The 15010-nt window shown below is 50.2% G+C and overlaps 1 protein-coding gene and 1 non-coding gene across 2 annotated transcripts; both read left to right on the top strand.

Annotated features, from left to right (window-relative positions):
- The first annotated feature begins 198 nt into the window (after positions 1-198).
- Positions 199-14308, top strand: Nans (N-acetylneuraminic acid synthase (sialic acid synthase)). The gene is made up of 6 exons (NM_053179.3): positions 199-360; positions 3576-3791; positions 9913-10012; positions 10936-11090; positions 11583-11849; positions 13305-14308. The coding sequence occupies exons 1-6, from the start codon at positions 229-231 to the stop codon at positions 13512-13514; spliced, it is 1080 nt and encodes a 359-aa protein (NP_444409.1). The 5' UTR covers positions 199-228; the 3' UTR covers positions 13515-14308.
- Positions 6025-6155, top strand: Gm22247. The gene has a single exon (XR_003955480.1). It is a non-coding gene; the product is annotated as a small nucleolar RNA SNORA36 family (small nucleolar RNA).
- Positions 14309-15010: the final 702 nt, after the last annotated feature.

Consider the following 15010-nt stretch of genomic DNA (forward strand, 5'->3'; position numbering starts at 1 on the left):
TAAAGTAGACCAAATTGTGTCTAGAGGCGTAGGCAGCGCTGGAGGGGCGGGGCTTGCTTTTCTCCCCGCTCTCTGCAGAGGTAAGGCTCCGATTGGCTGTCGAGCGAGACGGGGCCCGCGGATTGGCTGCGCGACAGCCGCCGGCTGACGTGGCGGGGCTGAGACCTGCGGGCCTGCGCGGCGGGTGCGGAAACGCCCGGGGCAGCAAGCAGGCGCGGGTAATGCACCATGCCGCTGGAACTGGAGCTGTGTCCCGGGCGCTGGGTGGGTGGAAAGCACCCGTGCTTCATCATCGCGGAGATCGGCCAGAACCACCAAGGAGACATAGATGTGGCCAAGCGCATGATCCGCACTGCCAAGGTGAGGGGCGGGGCCCGTGGAGGAGTAAGTAGCGGAGGAGCCCAGGAAGGTTGACGGAGGAGTTTGCAGGGAACCCGGGCGGGGGGCAGGCTAACGGAGGGGCCCGGGAGAATTCACGGAGGGGCTTGGGAGAGCGCGGCCGCGATTGCCTTCTGGTCCTGTGCTCCGCGTCTCTCTTGCCTCGGCTCCCCAACTCCGTCTAACAGCTGCTCTTGCTCGCCCTCCCAACCGATCTTCTTTCTGTTTAGATCAGCTCCTACCCTTGCCTGGCCTGCTCCGTGGCTTCCTACCTAACCAGAATCTTAGGGACCCAGCCCCTTCCTGCTTGTCATATGCCACCCCAGAGATCCTCCCGTGTGATATTTGTCTACAGTCCTTGGAAGTTGGTGTGGTTTTTCTCAGTCCCAGTGTTTGGATTACTAACCGGTAAAAAGTGCAGATCGGGTTAGGGACTAAGCTGCCTGATTTGAAAACCCGGCTTCATGGAGCTGGGATGAGCATCCGTGAAGGGAAGGAGTGAAAAGCACAATAATTAGTCCAGGGCTCCTTGGGTGACCACTAACTACAGCTGCTGAGATGCTTGTGACTACACGCCCACCCACTTCTCTTAGTAAGTTTCCACACGTTCAGTCCGAACGACAGGGATGGCTTCTCCAGCTACAGCCCGCAGCCCTAGGTCTCACGGTGTTTTGCTTCTAGTCCTTTTAAAACAGGGACTTACTCTAACCTGGGCTAGACTGGGAGTCATCATGTATCCCAGGCTATCCCTCAGATATTTTGCTTCAGGCTTCCAAGTACTGGGATTACAGGTGCTAGCCTTCACTCAGGACTTGTCATACTTTCTTTTAATCCTTTCTTTGTTTTGAATGAATCTTTGAAGAGAAACCGTCCTGTTCGTCATTGTGACCCTAACCCTCAGCTTTCATAAAGTCTACCCTGTGATTTCTTTTTTCTTTTTTCTTTTTTTGGTTTGTTATCTTTTTAATTGATTGTTATTATTGTTTTTGGAGACAAGAGTCTCACTCTGTAATGTAGATTGGCTTGGAATTTACTCTGTAGACTAGGCTAGGCTCTCAAGCTTGGACCCGTTTTCCTGTCATAGTCTCCCAAGTGTCGAGAGTGTAGGCATGGGTCATTACATTCAGCAGTTCCTGGGGCTGGAAAGATGGCTCAGTGGTTAAGAGCATTGGCTTCTTTTCCAAAGGACCTGAGTTCAGTTCCCAGCACCCACATGGCTGCTCACAGCTATTTCTAACCCCATCGAGTGTCAAGATAGCACTCCACTCTCTACATGGACTCTCTCAAATTCAGTTTTATCTTACCTTTCCTTAGAACTAATTAATTGGTCTTGTGATCACAGTACTGTTGAAGCACAAAAGGACTTTAAAGTAATAACTGCTAACACAGTTTTAGATTGTCACTCTTGAGATGCGGAACTAAGTGCTTTTGTGTACTCTCTCTTTTAATTCCTATGATGCTTGTTGTCAACTTCATTGATATCTTTGATCCTAGCACTTGGAAGTAGAGGCAGTCAGATCTCTCTGAGTTCGAGGCCAGCTTGGACTACTTAGCAAGTTCCAGGCTCATCAGGGGCTACCTAATGAGACCTCGTTTCAAAAATGTATAATTTTTAATCTTCCCTTTAAACACAGGTTTCCTGCCTTTGGACTATAAAGAGGGAAATTCCTGCTTTTGATTGAAAGGGACAGCCTGTTTTTCCAAGGTGTGACCTCCTTGTATGGTGAGGTTGTAAAACCTAGAAATATAAAACCGTGCAAACAGAGTTATAGTTTTTTTCTCATGGGTTCTCTTTAGTTCTGGAGGGTATTGGGGTCAGGGGGCACAGTGGCGGGGCTGGGGCTGTAAGCAAGAGCCCGGCCTAGTGTTAGGACATTGTGAGTTGACTGATCCTGAGCCCTCGATGACTTGGAACTTACTATGTAGACCAAGCTGGTATTCAATTCACAGAAATACGCCTGCTTCTGCCTCCTAAGTGCCTGGGATTAAAGGCACACAACACTACCTGGTTTAAAGTGTTTTCTCCCCTATGATTTATTTATTTAAATTATATGTATGTTTGTGTGCCAGCAGGTGCTTAGGGAAGGCAAAGGTATCGATCAGGTCTCCGTGGAGCTGGAAGTTTAGGCAGTTGTGAGCTGCTGGGTGTGGATGCTGGGAGCCAGACTTGGGTCCTCTGTAAGAGTAGTCGAGCCATCTTTCTATTCTTTGTTTTTGTATTTTTGAGACAGGGTCTTACTATGTAGCCATGGCTGGCCTGGACCTCTCTATGTAGACCAGACTGGCATCACAGAGATCTGTCTGCCTCTGTCTCCCAAGTGCAGGGACAAATGTGTGCACCACCAGAATGGTATATAAAATATACCTTTATGCCAGGTAGTGGTGGTGCACGCCCTTAACCCCCAGCACTTGGGAGGCAGAAGCAGGTGGATCTCTGACTTCAAGGCCCTGCCTGCTCTACAGAGCAAGTGCTAGGTCAGCCGGGGCTACAGAGAGAAACCCTGTCTTGAAATCTGCCTCCCCTAGAAAAAAAGATAACACCTTTATAATATATGATACATTAGTTCAGTAGTAGGAATTGCTGGCTTAGGTGGCATTGTGCAGCCCAAGGTGACGCCTCAGCACCTCAGGGTCTCGGTTCAGCTGCAGGGCCTGACCTCACTCTGGTGCTCAGAATCAGAATCTGAGTTTATTGATTAAGCGAAAGGTCGGGTAAGTGTAGGTGTTAGGAGTAGCCCATGTACTTGAGCAGTATGTCTGTGTGTGGAGTATGCGCCTGAGTGTAGGGGCCCGGATCTCTTAGCGATGGCATCACAAGTGGTCTTCAGCCACATGACACGGTGTACATGTGCACACACCTGCAATCCCTGGGACCCACATGGTGGAGGGAGTGCTTTTCTTTTCAATTTTTCTCTTTTGGTTCTCGTGAGACAGTCTGTATGTACCGCCTGGCTGTCCTGTATATAAGTAGGCTGAGATAGTATACAGAGATCCACCTGCCTCTGCCTTCTGAGTCTTGTCTTTCTCTTTTTTTTTTTTTTCTTACATAAGAAATATTTGGTTCATGTCTTTAATCCTAGCACTAAGGAAGCAGAGGCAGGAAGATCACTGGTCTACATAGCAAGTTCCAGGCCAGCCAAGGCTAGTTAGTGAGAACTGTGTACTTATTTTTTAACTTTTAATTTCTTTTTTTACAGGAGTGTGGGGCCGACTGCGCTAAGTTTCAGAAGAGCGAGTTGGAGTTCAAGTTTAACCGGAAGGCCCTGGAGAGACCATATACTTCGAAGCATTCATGGGGGAAGACGTATGGGGAGCACAAGCGGCATCTGGAATTCAGCCACGACCAGTACAAGGAGCTGCAGAGCTATGCGCAGGAGATCGGCATCTTCTTCACTGCCTCTGGCATGGACGAGGTGAGCTTTGGCTGCCCAGCGGCTGTGAGTGGAGCCATGGGATGCAGGCGGCTCTTTGTGTATTGCCCATTCCGGCTCTTGTTCACCTGTATTGGGTCCAAGACCAGAAGCCCAGAGCAGGGGTTCTGAGAGAGGGTACCATAGTTTAAAACTAACCTCTGGATCAGAGCAGCCACGCTAAACCCCAAGGTCCTTCCCATTGTGGGAACCTGGTATGGGTTGGGAGCATACCCCTTGCCAGCTAGCTCTGACTGGCTCACTCTGGTGCTGCTGGTATCACCCACAGGTAAGTGGCCCAAACGCTTGCTGTGCTGACATCCAAGAAGGATCCAGCTGGTATTGGGCCTCAGGTCCATTTTGCAATATAATTTCTTCTTCCCCCCATTCTATGCAGCCCTCCGTGTCCGAGAGAACGCACTCTGTAGACCAGGCTGGCCTTGATCTCAAGAGATCTCCCTGCTTCTGTGTCCCAGAGTTCTGTGATTAAAGGGGGGCACCACCACTGCCTGGCGTGACTTCTGTGCTTTGATGAGTCTGTGCCCTCTCTTTTCTGAATGTCAAACACTTCAGTTTAGAAACAGGACACTGGAATGGAAAGCTTAGAAAGCAGGACCAGGAGGGACCGTCCTGTGGCTCCTATACATTGTCTCTCTGTGGATATCCTCTCTGAGTCTTACATGCCTGTTATGGCTAGTTACTCACGGCTTGTCACACTTGGTTTGTGTGTTCTTTTTCCAGTCAGCGTTAGAACACAGCTCTACTCCACCTGTGAAGGCTTTGATAGTGGTGCGGTGTTTCTTTTGGAAGATAAACTAGAATGTTGGTTTTTGTTGGTGGTTTTGTTTTGTTTTTGTTTTTTGTTTTGGACACAGGGTCAGGGTCTTAGTATGTAGCCTTGGCTGGTCTGGAACTCATGACGTAGACCACGCTGGCCTCACGATCCTCCAACTGCGGACTCCTGAGTGCTGCCATTACAGGCACGTAGCACGTCCACCTGGTTTATTTCAGTTTCATATACCGTGCTGCCAAGCCAGGGTTGGTAGTGGCCCCGCTTGGAACTCTAGCATTTGGAAGGTGGAGGCAGGAGAATGAGTTCAGGCCGGCCTCAGCTACACAGTAAGCTTGAGGTGAGACTGAAATACACGAGACTGACTCAAAACAAGACACCAAGATGAGTCTTGCCCTGTGTCCTCAGATGCTTCCTCAGAGATGTTTCTAGAAATGGCTCTTAGGGTGGACTGTAGGGATGTGCTTTTACTGTCTTTGGATGAGTTTCTCACACGCGTGCACATGTATGTATGTATGCATACACCATCTCTGGCTTACTGTGTCTTACCTTGTAGCCCCATCAGAACCCCCTATATAGATCAAGCTGGCTTTGAACTCACAGAGCCTCCTGCCCCTGCCTTTCGGAGTGCTGGGATTAAAGGTGTGCCCTACCACAGCTGGTACATAAAACACACCTCTGCCTTTGTGTTAGTCTCCCAGACTTCCGAATATATTTGTAATTGTAAACATTGGCCCTTGTAAAAAGGTGGGAAGCCGCATACGGTAGCTTGTGGTTGTCATCCAGCATTGGTAAGTTTAGGCAGGGGGATTGCCGTGAGTCCAAAACCAGCCTAGACTGTATAATGAGTTTCAGACCACTTAGAGCTACAAAGTGAGAGTTCATCTCAAAAATAAATAAGCAGGGCCTGTGAGATGCTTATCAATAATATCAGTTGTCCCCCAAGTCCAGTGGTCAGAGTTCAGTTCCCAGGTCCTTCCTGGTGAAAGGAGAAAGCAAGCCCTGGGGGCTGTCCTTGGATTTCCACGTAGCTACACGTGCGCCGTGGCCCTCATGCCATGCTGCTTTAAGTAAACACATACGGAAAATTTAAAAACTAAACGAGCCGGATGTGGTGGCGCACGCTTTTAATCCCAGCACTCGGGAGGCAGAGGCAGGCGGCGTTGAGGTCAGCCTGGTCTACAGAGTGAGTTCTAGGGCAGCCAATACTACACAGAGGGACCCTGTCTCAAAAAGCAAACCAATAGACGGATGGATGGATGGATGACAGACGGACGGATGGATGGACAGACGGACAGAAGGATGAGGGGAGGCCGAGAGCTCAGGTTTCAGCTACATCACCCTTTTCCTGACACCGAGGTTCATCCATAGAACTTGAAGGAGCTGCTTCTCTTCCGTCATGGTAGGAGAGGGGGTAAAAAGCGAACCAGAAAAAGTGAAAAGACCTCCCAAAGTGTTGAGTTCAGTTCAGGGCAGCTTCCCTGTTCTGTTAATTAAACTTTGGGACATTGGAATTGGCTGAGGGAAATGACTGAATAGAGAGCATTACTCTATTCATATTCTTCTAGCCTACACAAACAAATAAAATACAGTTTTAAAAAGTTAAAAAAAAAGAGTGAAAAGACTAATAGTCCCAGCAGTTGGGAGGTGGCGTCTAGCCTGGGCAGCCCAGCCTGCAAGCTGGAAGCAATGCTGCTTTGCTGTGCTGGAAACCCCGCTCGGAGGCTCCTCTTCATTTGTTTGAGGCTAGTTTTCCGGCTAGCCTGGGGCAGTGAGACAGAGACGGGTAGGAGTACCTTTACAAAAGACTTAAGTTGATTTTGCTTTGCCAAGCCAGCATTTCCTGCCAGGCCTCCTTAGAGCTGGCTTGGTTGGGTTCTGTCTGTCCTTCCGTGTCCACCACCTCCGTTTCAGTGGCAGGTGGTTCCCGCACTCACCTTCCTGACTTCCTTCTGCCAGCCATCATTTTAACGAGTTCTGTCTTCCTCTGCTGTGCAGGATGTTCCGGGCGGCTCTGTGTGCTCAGGAGAGGTTAAGGTGTGGCAGGAGTTTATGGAGTCTGAAAAAGTTCGTAGGACACGTGTCAGGAGGGTGTGCAGAGGAGGTGGATTTTAACCAAAGAAAGCTTAGTATTGAGGCCGCAGGCAGAAGCCGTGAGCCTGGCAGCCCTGCTGGGCACCTGAGCAGTGACTCCGCTCTGCCACTGCGCTCTTCCTTCTCTCCCCTGGGTGCCTGCTGCCTCTGACAGGGCTGGCCTGTCCTTTTGGGCTCTGTGCTCTGTCAGTGTAAAAACTACAGCTCTCATCTTAAAGGGACCAGGAGGTAGTTTATTCTGGAGCTATTCTGAGTGACAAGAGCCTGGGAACACAGATTTAGGTTACCCCAGATTCCATGCTCCAGTGTGGAGCAGTATCGCAAGGTTTTTATCGTTTTACAGAACAAAGGAAGCCATGAATCGAGGTACCTTTAAAATACATTTGGAAAGTACAGCAGAGAAGTAGGTACAGCGAGGTGGGGGAGCTGTTCTGTAGGCCCAGGGTGTCTGTCGGCATTTAGCTCATAGATTGGCAGAAGCTAGTGTGCCCCACTAAGTTAACAGCGTCTAAGAGGTTTTTATTTATTGCCATGAGCTGTTCAGATACAAAGAGGGCAAGGCATGGCTGTACCGGAAGGCTAAAACTAGGCCAAGATAAAGGTCATTGGTTCCTGAACCTACAAAATTCCAGTCTCCCCACAGTACTGCAGATAGGTCTTCCAGAAGTTGTTTTCTTCCTCTTCTTCCTCCTCTTCCTCCTCCTCGTTTTTGTTCACAGCCAGACTCTATACCTTTTTTCTTTAAAGGATTTATTTATTTATTTTACGTGAGTACACTGTCTCTGTCTTCAGACACACCAGAAGAGGTCATTGGATCCCGTTATAGATGATTGTGAGCCACCATGTGGTTGCTGGGACTTGAACTCAGAACCTCTGGAAGAGCGGTCAGTGCTCTTAACTGCTGAGCCATCTCTGGAGTCCCCAGACATACCTTTTTTTTTTTTCCAGGAATTTTTGGTGCAGTTCCCCAGTGGTCACTCACCCCTGCACCCACACCCTATCGTCACCACGGGCTTCTCTTTCCTCTCCGGTGTGATTCCCCAGCCGAAAGGGCTTTAGAAAAGCCCCAGTTTCCCAGTGTGGCTGACCATGCCTGTAACCCCAGCACTCAAAGCAGGGCTATTCGAAAGGCAATTTGAGGCTAGCCTGGCCTACGTATGGTGGTGTTGTTTGAAGAAAGAGAAGCCCTAACCTTCCTCTTTCAGTAACTCCTTTTTGGACTACAGCTTCTCTCAGTATACACACAGAAGAAAGGTTCTGTGAGCGCACACTGCCTGTTCTTATTTTATTTATGTATTTATTTTTGAGGCAGGGTCTCTCTGCAGCACTGGGTGTTCTGGAACTCCCTGTGATCAGGCTGGCCTCACACTCCATCTACCTGCCTCTGCCTTTGGAGTGCTGGTTCAAAGGCATGCCTACTGTCTCCTCTTAATAAAGTTTAAACAGTTCTGAGTCAGTCAGCCTGGCACAATGGTACATGCCTGTGACTGAGACTGAGGCAGGAGAATCAAGAATTGGAGGCCAGTGTAGGCTACATAGCAAGTTTCAGGCCAACATAGAATAAGAGCCTGTCTCAGAAAGCGAAGAAAAGCAATCCTCAGTCAAATCAGGTTGATAGACCTGGCTTTAAGACCAGAGAGGTTTATGTCCTAAGGAGCAGTGAGCTGGTCAAAGTTCCCTCAGCACTAGTCTACTGGGAGTGTCCTGTTCTGTCACTGAACCCAGTCACCGTCTGGGGAGCTATTAATTGATTGAATTACTTTAAGGCAAACTGAAAAGAGGAGGTGATAGGGCTGTATGGCTTGTGCCAGGGGAGGGGTCTCACAGCAGTAGGGCAGGTTAGAGGAAGCCAGCTGGTCCTAACCTAAAGGTGGCAGGTTTGCTCCTTGCCAGGGTGATGAACCAAAGGGGCAGTTCTCAAAATGGCCACTAGATGTCGATAGTTCCCCAGGGGGATTGCAAAATGAGGTGCACTCCTTCCTCCTAGCAGTTTAAAAAAATAATAACTAGAAGATGATAGAATTCCATTTCATATTTCATAGTCCCTGTAGGTAAATCTTTGAGATTTTTTTTTCTGCACTAGGCGTCCTTACCTGCGCTTGCTTAGTCTGTCTCCTGAGCCCACACTTTGTCTGCTAGAGGTTCTAAACCTGCCAGGAAGGTGAATGGAGGTCTGTGGCCGTGGGCTAGTTTAAAAATGTCTTTTTTCATTTTTCAAGTTTTTTAAAAAACATAATTTATTTTTATTTATGGGTATGGATGTTTTGCCTACAAATATGTCTGTGTACCATTTGAATGCCTGATACCCTGGAAGGCCAGAAGAGGGAAGGAATCGGGTCTCCTAGAACTGGAGTTACAGGTGGTTGTGAGCCTCCACGTGCATGATGGGAATCAAACCTGGGTCCTCTGGAAGAGCAGCCAGTGTCCTTAACCCCCGAGCCATTCTCTAGCTCTTGTTTTCTTTTTTGAGACAAGTTCTTATTATGTCATCCTTGCTGACCCGAAACTTGCTGTGTAAGACCAGGCTGGTTTTGAACTCATAAGAGAATCCACCCTTATTAGTTCTTGCAATTTAACAGGATAACAGAATATGAGATTTTACTTTTGGGTGGTGTGTGTGTGCGTGTGTGTGTGTGTGTGTGTGTGTGTGTGTGTGTGGTGCTAGGGATCAAACCCAGGGCCTCACACAGGCCAGAGAAGTACTTGTCCATCTCCCCCCAAGATTGTCCTGGAACCATTTGCTGACAGCTCCCAGCCTCCTGAGTCTTCTGGTTGCATCCTACATTATAGGGTTCATTGAGTCTGAATGGCGGCTGGTTGGCTTTCTTGCAGGCCCCACAGTTCAAGGTCTGAACAGGCCAGCTGCTGATGAGCAGGTCAAACCAGGACACAGATTGCTCCATTTGCCTCTCCTGGTAGGAGTCAGTGTCTTCTTTCTGGTTGTTGACCTTTGAGGGCTGGTCACTCTTTCTGCCTGGCTCTGGGTCATGCGTAGGTCACAGCCCTTTTGCTTTTGTTTACAAGTCTTTGGGGGAAAGAACAGTCTGGCCAGAGGTAGTGTTTCCTTCACAGATTCTTGTAGCAACTGATGGCCGGAACAAGCCCTGAGTGTTCCCTGGACAGATGGGTGTGCAGACATAGAATGATGCATTCTCTGGTCTGCGCCAGCTTCCTCTGTCCTATACCACAAGGACAGAGTTCTGACCAATAGTGAAAGGTATTCCCTCTGATTTTTTGTAGATGGCAGTTGAGTTTCTGCACGAACTGAATGTTCCCTTTTTCAAAGTTGGATCTGGGGACACTAACAATTTTCCCTACCTGGAAAAGACAGCCAAGAAAGGTAAGCGTCTTTCCTAAAACCAGACCCCAAGCTTTGTGTTTCTGCCCCCTAGTGGCTGCTCACGGTAATAGCGCTTATGGGTACTCCACTGTTTCTGTTGTTTTTGGGTTTTTGGGTTTTTGTTTTTGTTTTGTTTTGTTTTGAGACAGGGTCTCTCTATGTAGTCTGACTGGCATGGAACTTGCTGTGTAGCCCAGGTTGGCCTCAAACTCCTAGAGATCTGCCTGTCTCTGCCTCTCGGGTGCTGAGATTAAAGATGTGCACCACCACACCCAGCTTTGGAGACCCATCTTAGAAACCTGCTTCTACCCTTTCGTTTTGGGACAGTGCTAGGGACTGAACCCAATGCCCCGGGCACCTGTATGAGTACCACCATGGAGCCACATCCCTGGCCAGTGCAGGAATCTCTTCCCTAACGTCTCCACACGACACTAAATGGATTCCCCCGTGTGAATTTCCCTTCCCTCATTTCAAACCTGGGATGGAAGCAGGTCGTATTACTGGGATATTCTGTACTTATCTCATGGGCAAGGTATCAGAAGCTGTAAGGACGGGGCTCTGTGCAGGCCAGCAACAGGGCTGGTAGCTCTTGGCCTCTCTCAGTTGTGCTCTTGCACTGGCGAATCACCATACTGCAGGCTGCGTATCTCTAGTCCACAAGGCTTGGGGCTAGGAATGATCCAGAATTTCGAGTGTTTCAGACTTGAGATTTGTAGGAAGAGATGAAGCTCGTCTGTCCTGGGCAGCCTCTTGATTAGCAGAGATGCCTCTCTTCCCCTCAGGGTTGAGGTCCTTGGTGTGCTTCCCTTCGCTGAAGCATGGTGCCGAGGACAGTGTATCTCCTCCTCAGTCTTGGTGCGGTGTCTTAGATGTGGGTGGGGGAAGAGTCTGAGCCCCTGTGAAGAAGGTGCCGGGTTCTCCAGGTCGTCCTATGGTGATCTCCAGCGGGATGCAGTCAATGGACACCATGAAGCAAGTCTATCAGATCGTGAAGCCGCTGAATCCCAACTTCTGCTTCCTCCAATGCACCAGCGCGTACCCACTACAGCCCGAGGATGCCAACCTGCGCGTCATCTCGGTGAGCGCCCAGCTCCCTTGAGACAGCGGAGCCTTGACTGCTTGTTCACTCACAGTGCTGGGGACTGAGCCCCAGGCATGGCACGCTAGCCCAGCTCTACCACTGAGCTACATCCCTAGCCCTAGCCTTTCTTATAGACCCCGGGACCACCAGCCCACGGGTGGCACCGTCCACAATGGGCTGATCCCTCCCGCAATCACTAATTAAGGAAATGTCCCGCAGTCAGGTCTTATGGAGACATTTTCTCAATTGAGGGTCCTTCCTCTTCTGATTACTGCAGCCCTTATGTCGAGCTGACATAAAACTAGCGAGTACAGTGGGTGCTCTTCCTGCATTCCCAGCCGCCCTCAATGAGAGACTTTTTCTCGTCTCATAAAGGATTGGTCAGAGTGCCTTACTGTCTCTCCCGTGGCGGCTCTGCTCTGACGGGCTGGGATGGGGTACTGCGTGTGAAGCCCAGAAGGGCAGCCACTTCCCTCTTCTCTCACACAGGAATACCAGAAGCTCTTTCCCGACATTCCCATCGGGTATTCCGGGCACGAGACGGGCATCGCCATATCTGTGGCCGCCGTGGCTCTGGGGGCCAAGGTGTTGGAACGTCACATAACGTTGGACAAGACCTGGAAGGGGAGTGACCACTCAGCCTCGCTGGAGCCTGGGGAGCTGGCAGAGCTGGTGCGGTCTGTGCGCCTGGTGGAGCGGGCCCTGGGCTCCCCAACCAAGCAGCTGCTGCCCTGTGAGATGGCCTGCAATGAGAAGGTGGGTGCTGCCTGACCGCCCAGCCTCGCTCTCCTGAGGCAGGGGCGACACACTTGCTCAGGATGACCTGTGTGGGTCTGATAGATAAGCTGGTGAAGGAGTGTCTACTCATCCTTCTGAGCTTCACCAGACTACATGGGTGGCAGGGAAATGTGTTCCATAAGAGGAGTTCGGGCGTGTCAGCCACCTCTGGTCGCATTAGCTTTTCCACTAAGGCTCTGAAGCCCGTGGCCCTAGGATTCTGGATGTGAAGTCGTGAGATGGTCAAGCCTGGGTCACGTGGAGTGTGCATGCCTGGGGCACAGGGTTGGCCACAGGCATCATCGCAGGGCTGCTGGGCAGGGGTGGCGAGGCTGAGGCATGCTTCCTGGCTTCTTGAAAGCTATGGCCCAGACCTTTCTGCCCTTCTGAGTTTAGAGCCAGGAGTCGCAGGACAGCCGTGTGCAAGACTCCTCGCCTGCAGTTATATGGGTCGGGCAGAGACCAGACACTAGGTATACATGAAGAACACTGTCATCTTTTATTCCAGGGGAGACTACCTACTACCTCCCTAAATTACAGCTGCACACATACTGGGGAGTTAGCAGTAAAAGAATCTAACAGCCTTGCAAATGAAGTGGAGAGAGTTGTGCAGGAAACCAGTGTGCAAGTTCTAGGAGTTGGGCGTGAAGGGTAGTGCTCAGAGCAGAGGGTGAAGTGAAACATAGCAAGGGCCACAGCCTTTCCTGGTGCTAAGTCCACGCAGAATTAGACCTCGAGGCTCTCGTGTGTAAGCTGCAGATGCTGCTGCAGAGTATTTACAGGGCGGCAGAGGCACTGGTTGGGAGCTTCAGACAGCTCCTGGCCTCCGCGCCTGCCACCCCCCCCACCCGCCCCACCCTGGTCTGTTCTCTTCCTGAGCGCCCCTTGTCATTTGAATACCAGTCACCCTCATTGCTCGTGAGCCCTCCATGACCTTATTTTATAGAACATGGTGGCAGCAGGGTTGGTGTCCTCTTAGGTTCTCATCTGAGTTATCGGCAGCTTGACCAAGCTTCCTTCCTTCTTTGACCTAAGTGTCCCATTAGATGTTAGCTAGACAGTGACAAGAGTGATCACAGCTGTCGTATGTTGTGAGCACTCTCTCTCACATTTTGCTAATATTCTGACAAGGTGCCAGCACCTTTTAACAGGGAAACCAAAGCATAGCATCCCAGGCCAACAGGTACTGAGCCTGGATCTATCTGAGCCTGAGCCCTTTCCAATATGCTGGCTTACTGGAAAGGCCTCTCCTCTTGGTCTGTGAAGTCCCCTGACTTCGGCTGGGTCTTTTTTTTTTTCTATGAGGTGCTGCTCTGGGTACTGGGGTGAGGGTAAATGGGACCTGCTGTGGGGTCCCAGTACAGGGACGGCTGGTGTGCAGGAGTTATTTTTTTTTCTAGGATCTGACACTGACCGAGCTTCCTTCGTCTACAGCTCGGCAAGTCTGTGGTAGCCAAAGTGAAAATCCCAGCAGGCACCACCCTGACCCTGGACATGCTCACTGTGAAGGTGGGGGAGCCCAAAGGCTATCCTCCTGAAGACATCTTCAACCTAGCGGGCAAAAAGGTGCTGGTCACTATCGAAGAAGATGACACGGTCATGGAAGAATCCGTGGAAAGTCACAGCAAGAAAATCAAGGCTTAAAATAAAAGTGCCACTGCGGCTTGTCAGCCACCCTGCTGCTGCTGTCCAGTGTGTTGGGTGCAGAGGGGCAGGAATGTCAGTCTCCAGGCCACCCTGTCGCAGTGGCCACCTGTGTCTAGCCCATTGGGAAGGAGGAGCCAACGAGGCTGTTGTGCTTCGGAGCGTCCAGCCAGAGAAGGTGGCCCAGAGCACATGCAGCTCCTTTAGGGTCTCTGTGTGGCTCTGTTGACATCTTCAGCCTTCAACTTCCCACTCTACAAAGCAACTCCAGGGACCTGAGCTCTCAGCTCCTCATAGAGCACCGAACGGTGGGCATTAGACTCTGCCTGAGCCCCTGTGGGCAGAGACAAGCTCTCCCAACTCTGTGAGCGAAGGCAGGGACAGAGCGTTCACCCCCTTTGGCAGTGTCACCGCCAGAGGCCTACGGTTCTTAGCAGCCAGTCCCTTTCTCAGAGGCCTGTCCTCAGACATCAGGTGCACACTAACCCACGGTACAGTTGGCCAAGCAGAGGCAGCTGTGAGAAGGGGAATGGGAAGCAGGGAGGAACACGGGTCTGGGGGGTGGGGGGTGGGGTGGAGGGGGTGGAGCTTGTTCATCTTAACCATGGGGGAGGTGCAGACATCAGCCCTGCCGTAAGCACCAGGGTCTTGTCACATATGACAGATTACAAACCCAGACAAAGGTGCTATTGTTTGACTTGTTTAAGGGCATGAACTCTTACCGAGGCTCACTGTCACATTCACTTTGTTCTTTGGAATCAATGCTGAGATTAATCATTTTGTTCTTTTTAAGTATCTCCTTGTCTTCATCTTATTTAAAAAAAAAAAAAACCTTCCACTTTTTTTTTTTTTAAAGATAAGATCTCACTCTATCCTGGCTGGCCTGGAACTCACCCTGTATACCCGACTGGACTCAGACCCTGAGATCTGCTTGCCTCTGCCACCTGAGGGCTGAGATTAAAGCTGTGCGCCACCATGTTTGACCTGTACTTACTTTGATGTGTGTGTATGTGTGCAGGAGTTACAGAGGACAGCTAACGGAGGTCAGTTCTGACCCTCCATCTTGTTGTTGGTCTCGAGGATCAAAGTCGGGCATCAGGCTTGGTAGCAGTCTCCTTCACCAGCTGACTCGTCTCGATGGCCCACTGATCTCCCCCTCCCCTGGAAGTTTCCGCTAGTTTAGCATTGTAGATTGGGCAGTAGCTGAGGGATGGATTGTGTGCAGGCTTGGGAAACGTCCAGGAGCTGGGAAGTGATGGTTGGTAGGAGTGGCATGTGGAGAGGGCTCAGAGCCTTCCAAGTTCTTTAGGGAGTGGAGAGCCAAGGATTCAGTTTTGTTTTTTTTTTTTTTTTTCTTTACATTTGTTTTGCCTACATGTATATCTGCATCACGTGTTTCTGGTGCCTACAGAAGCCAGACGAGAGGGTTCAGTCACATGGAACTGGAGATAACAGCTCTGAGCCACCATGTGGTTGCTGAAACTGAACTTGGGTCT

Source organism: Mus musculus, chromosome 4 (assembly GCF_000001635.26).
Source record: "Mus musculus strain C57BL/6J chromosome 4, GRCm38.p6 C57BL/6J".
NCBI classification, from domain to species: domain Eukaryota; kingdom Metazoa; phylum Chordata; class Mammalia; order Rodentia; family Muridae; genus Mus; species Mus musculus.

What these genes read in the sequence shown, in the direction of transcription:
- Nans (NM_053179.3), top strand. Translation starts at nt 229, where the DNA reads ATGCCGCTGGAACTGGAGCTGTGTCCCGGGCGCTGGGTGGGTGGAAAG. An exon ending in CCAACCTGCGCGTCATCTCG is followed by an intron (nt 11,091 to 11,582) that starts GTGAGCGCCCAG and finishes TCTCTCACACAG; the next exon opens with GAATACCAGAAGCTCTTTCC. An exon ending in AGATGGCCTGCAATGAGAAG is followed by an intron (nt 11,850 to 13,304) that starts GTGGGTGCTGCC and finishes CTTCGTCTACAG; the next exon opens with CTCGGCAAGTCTGTGGTAGC.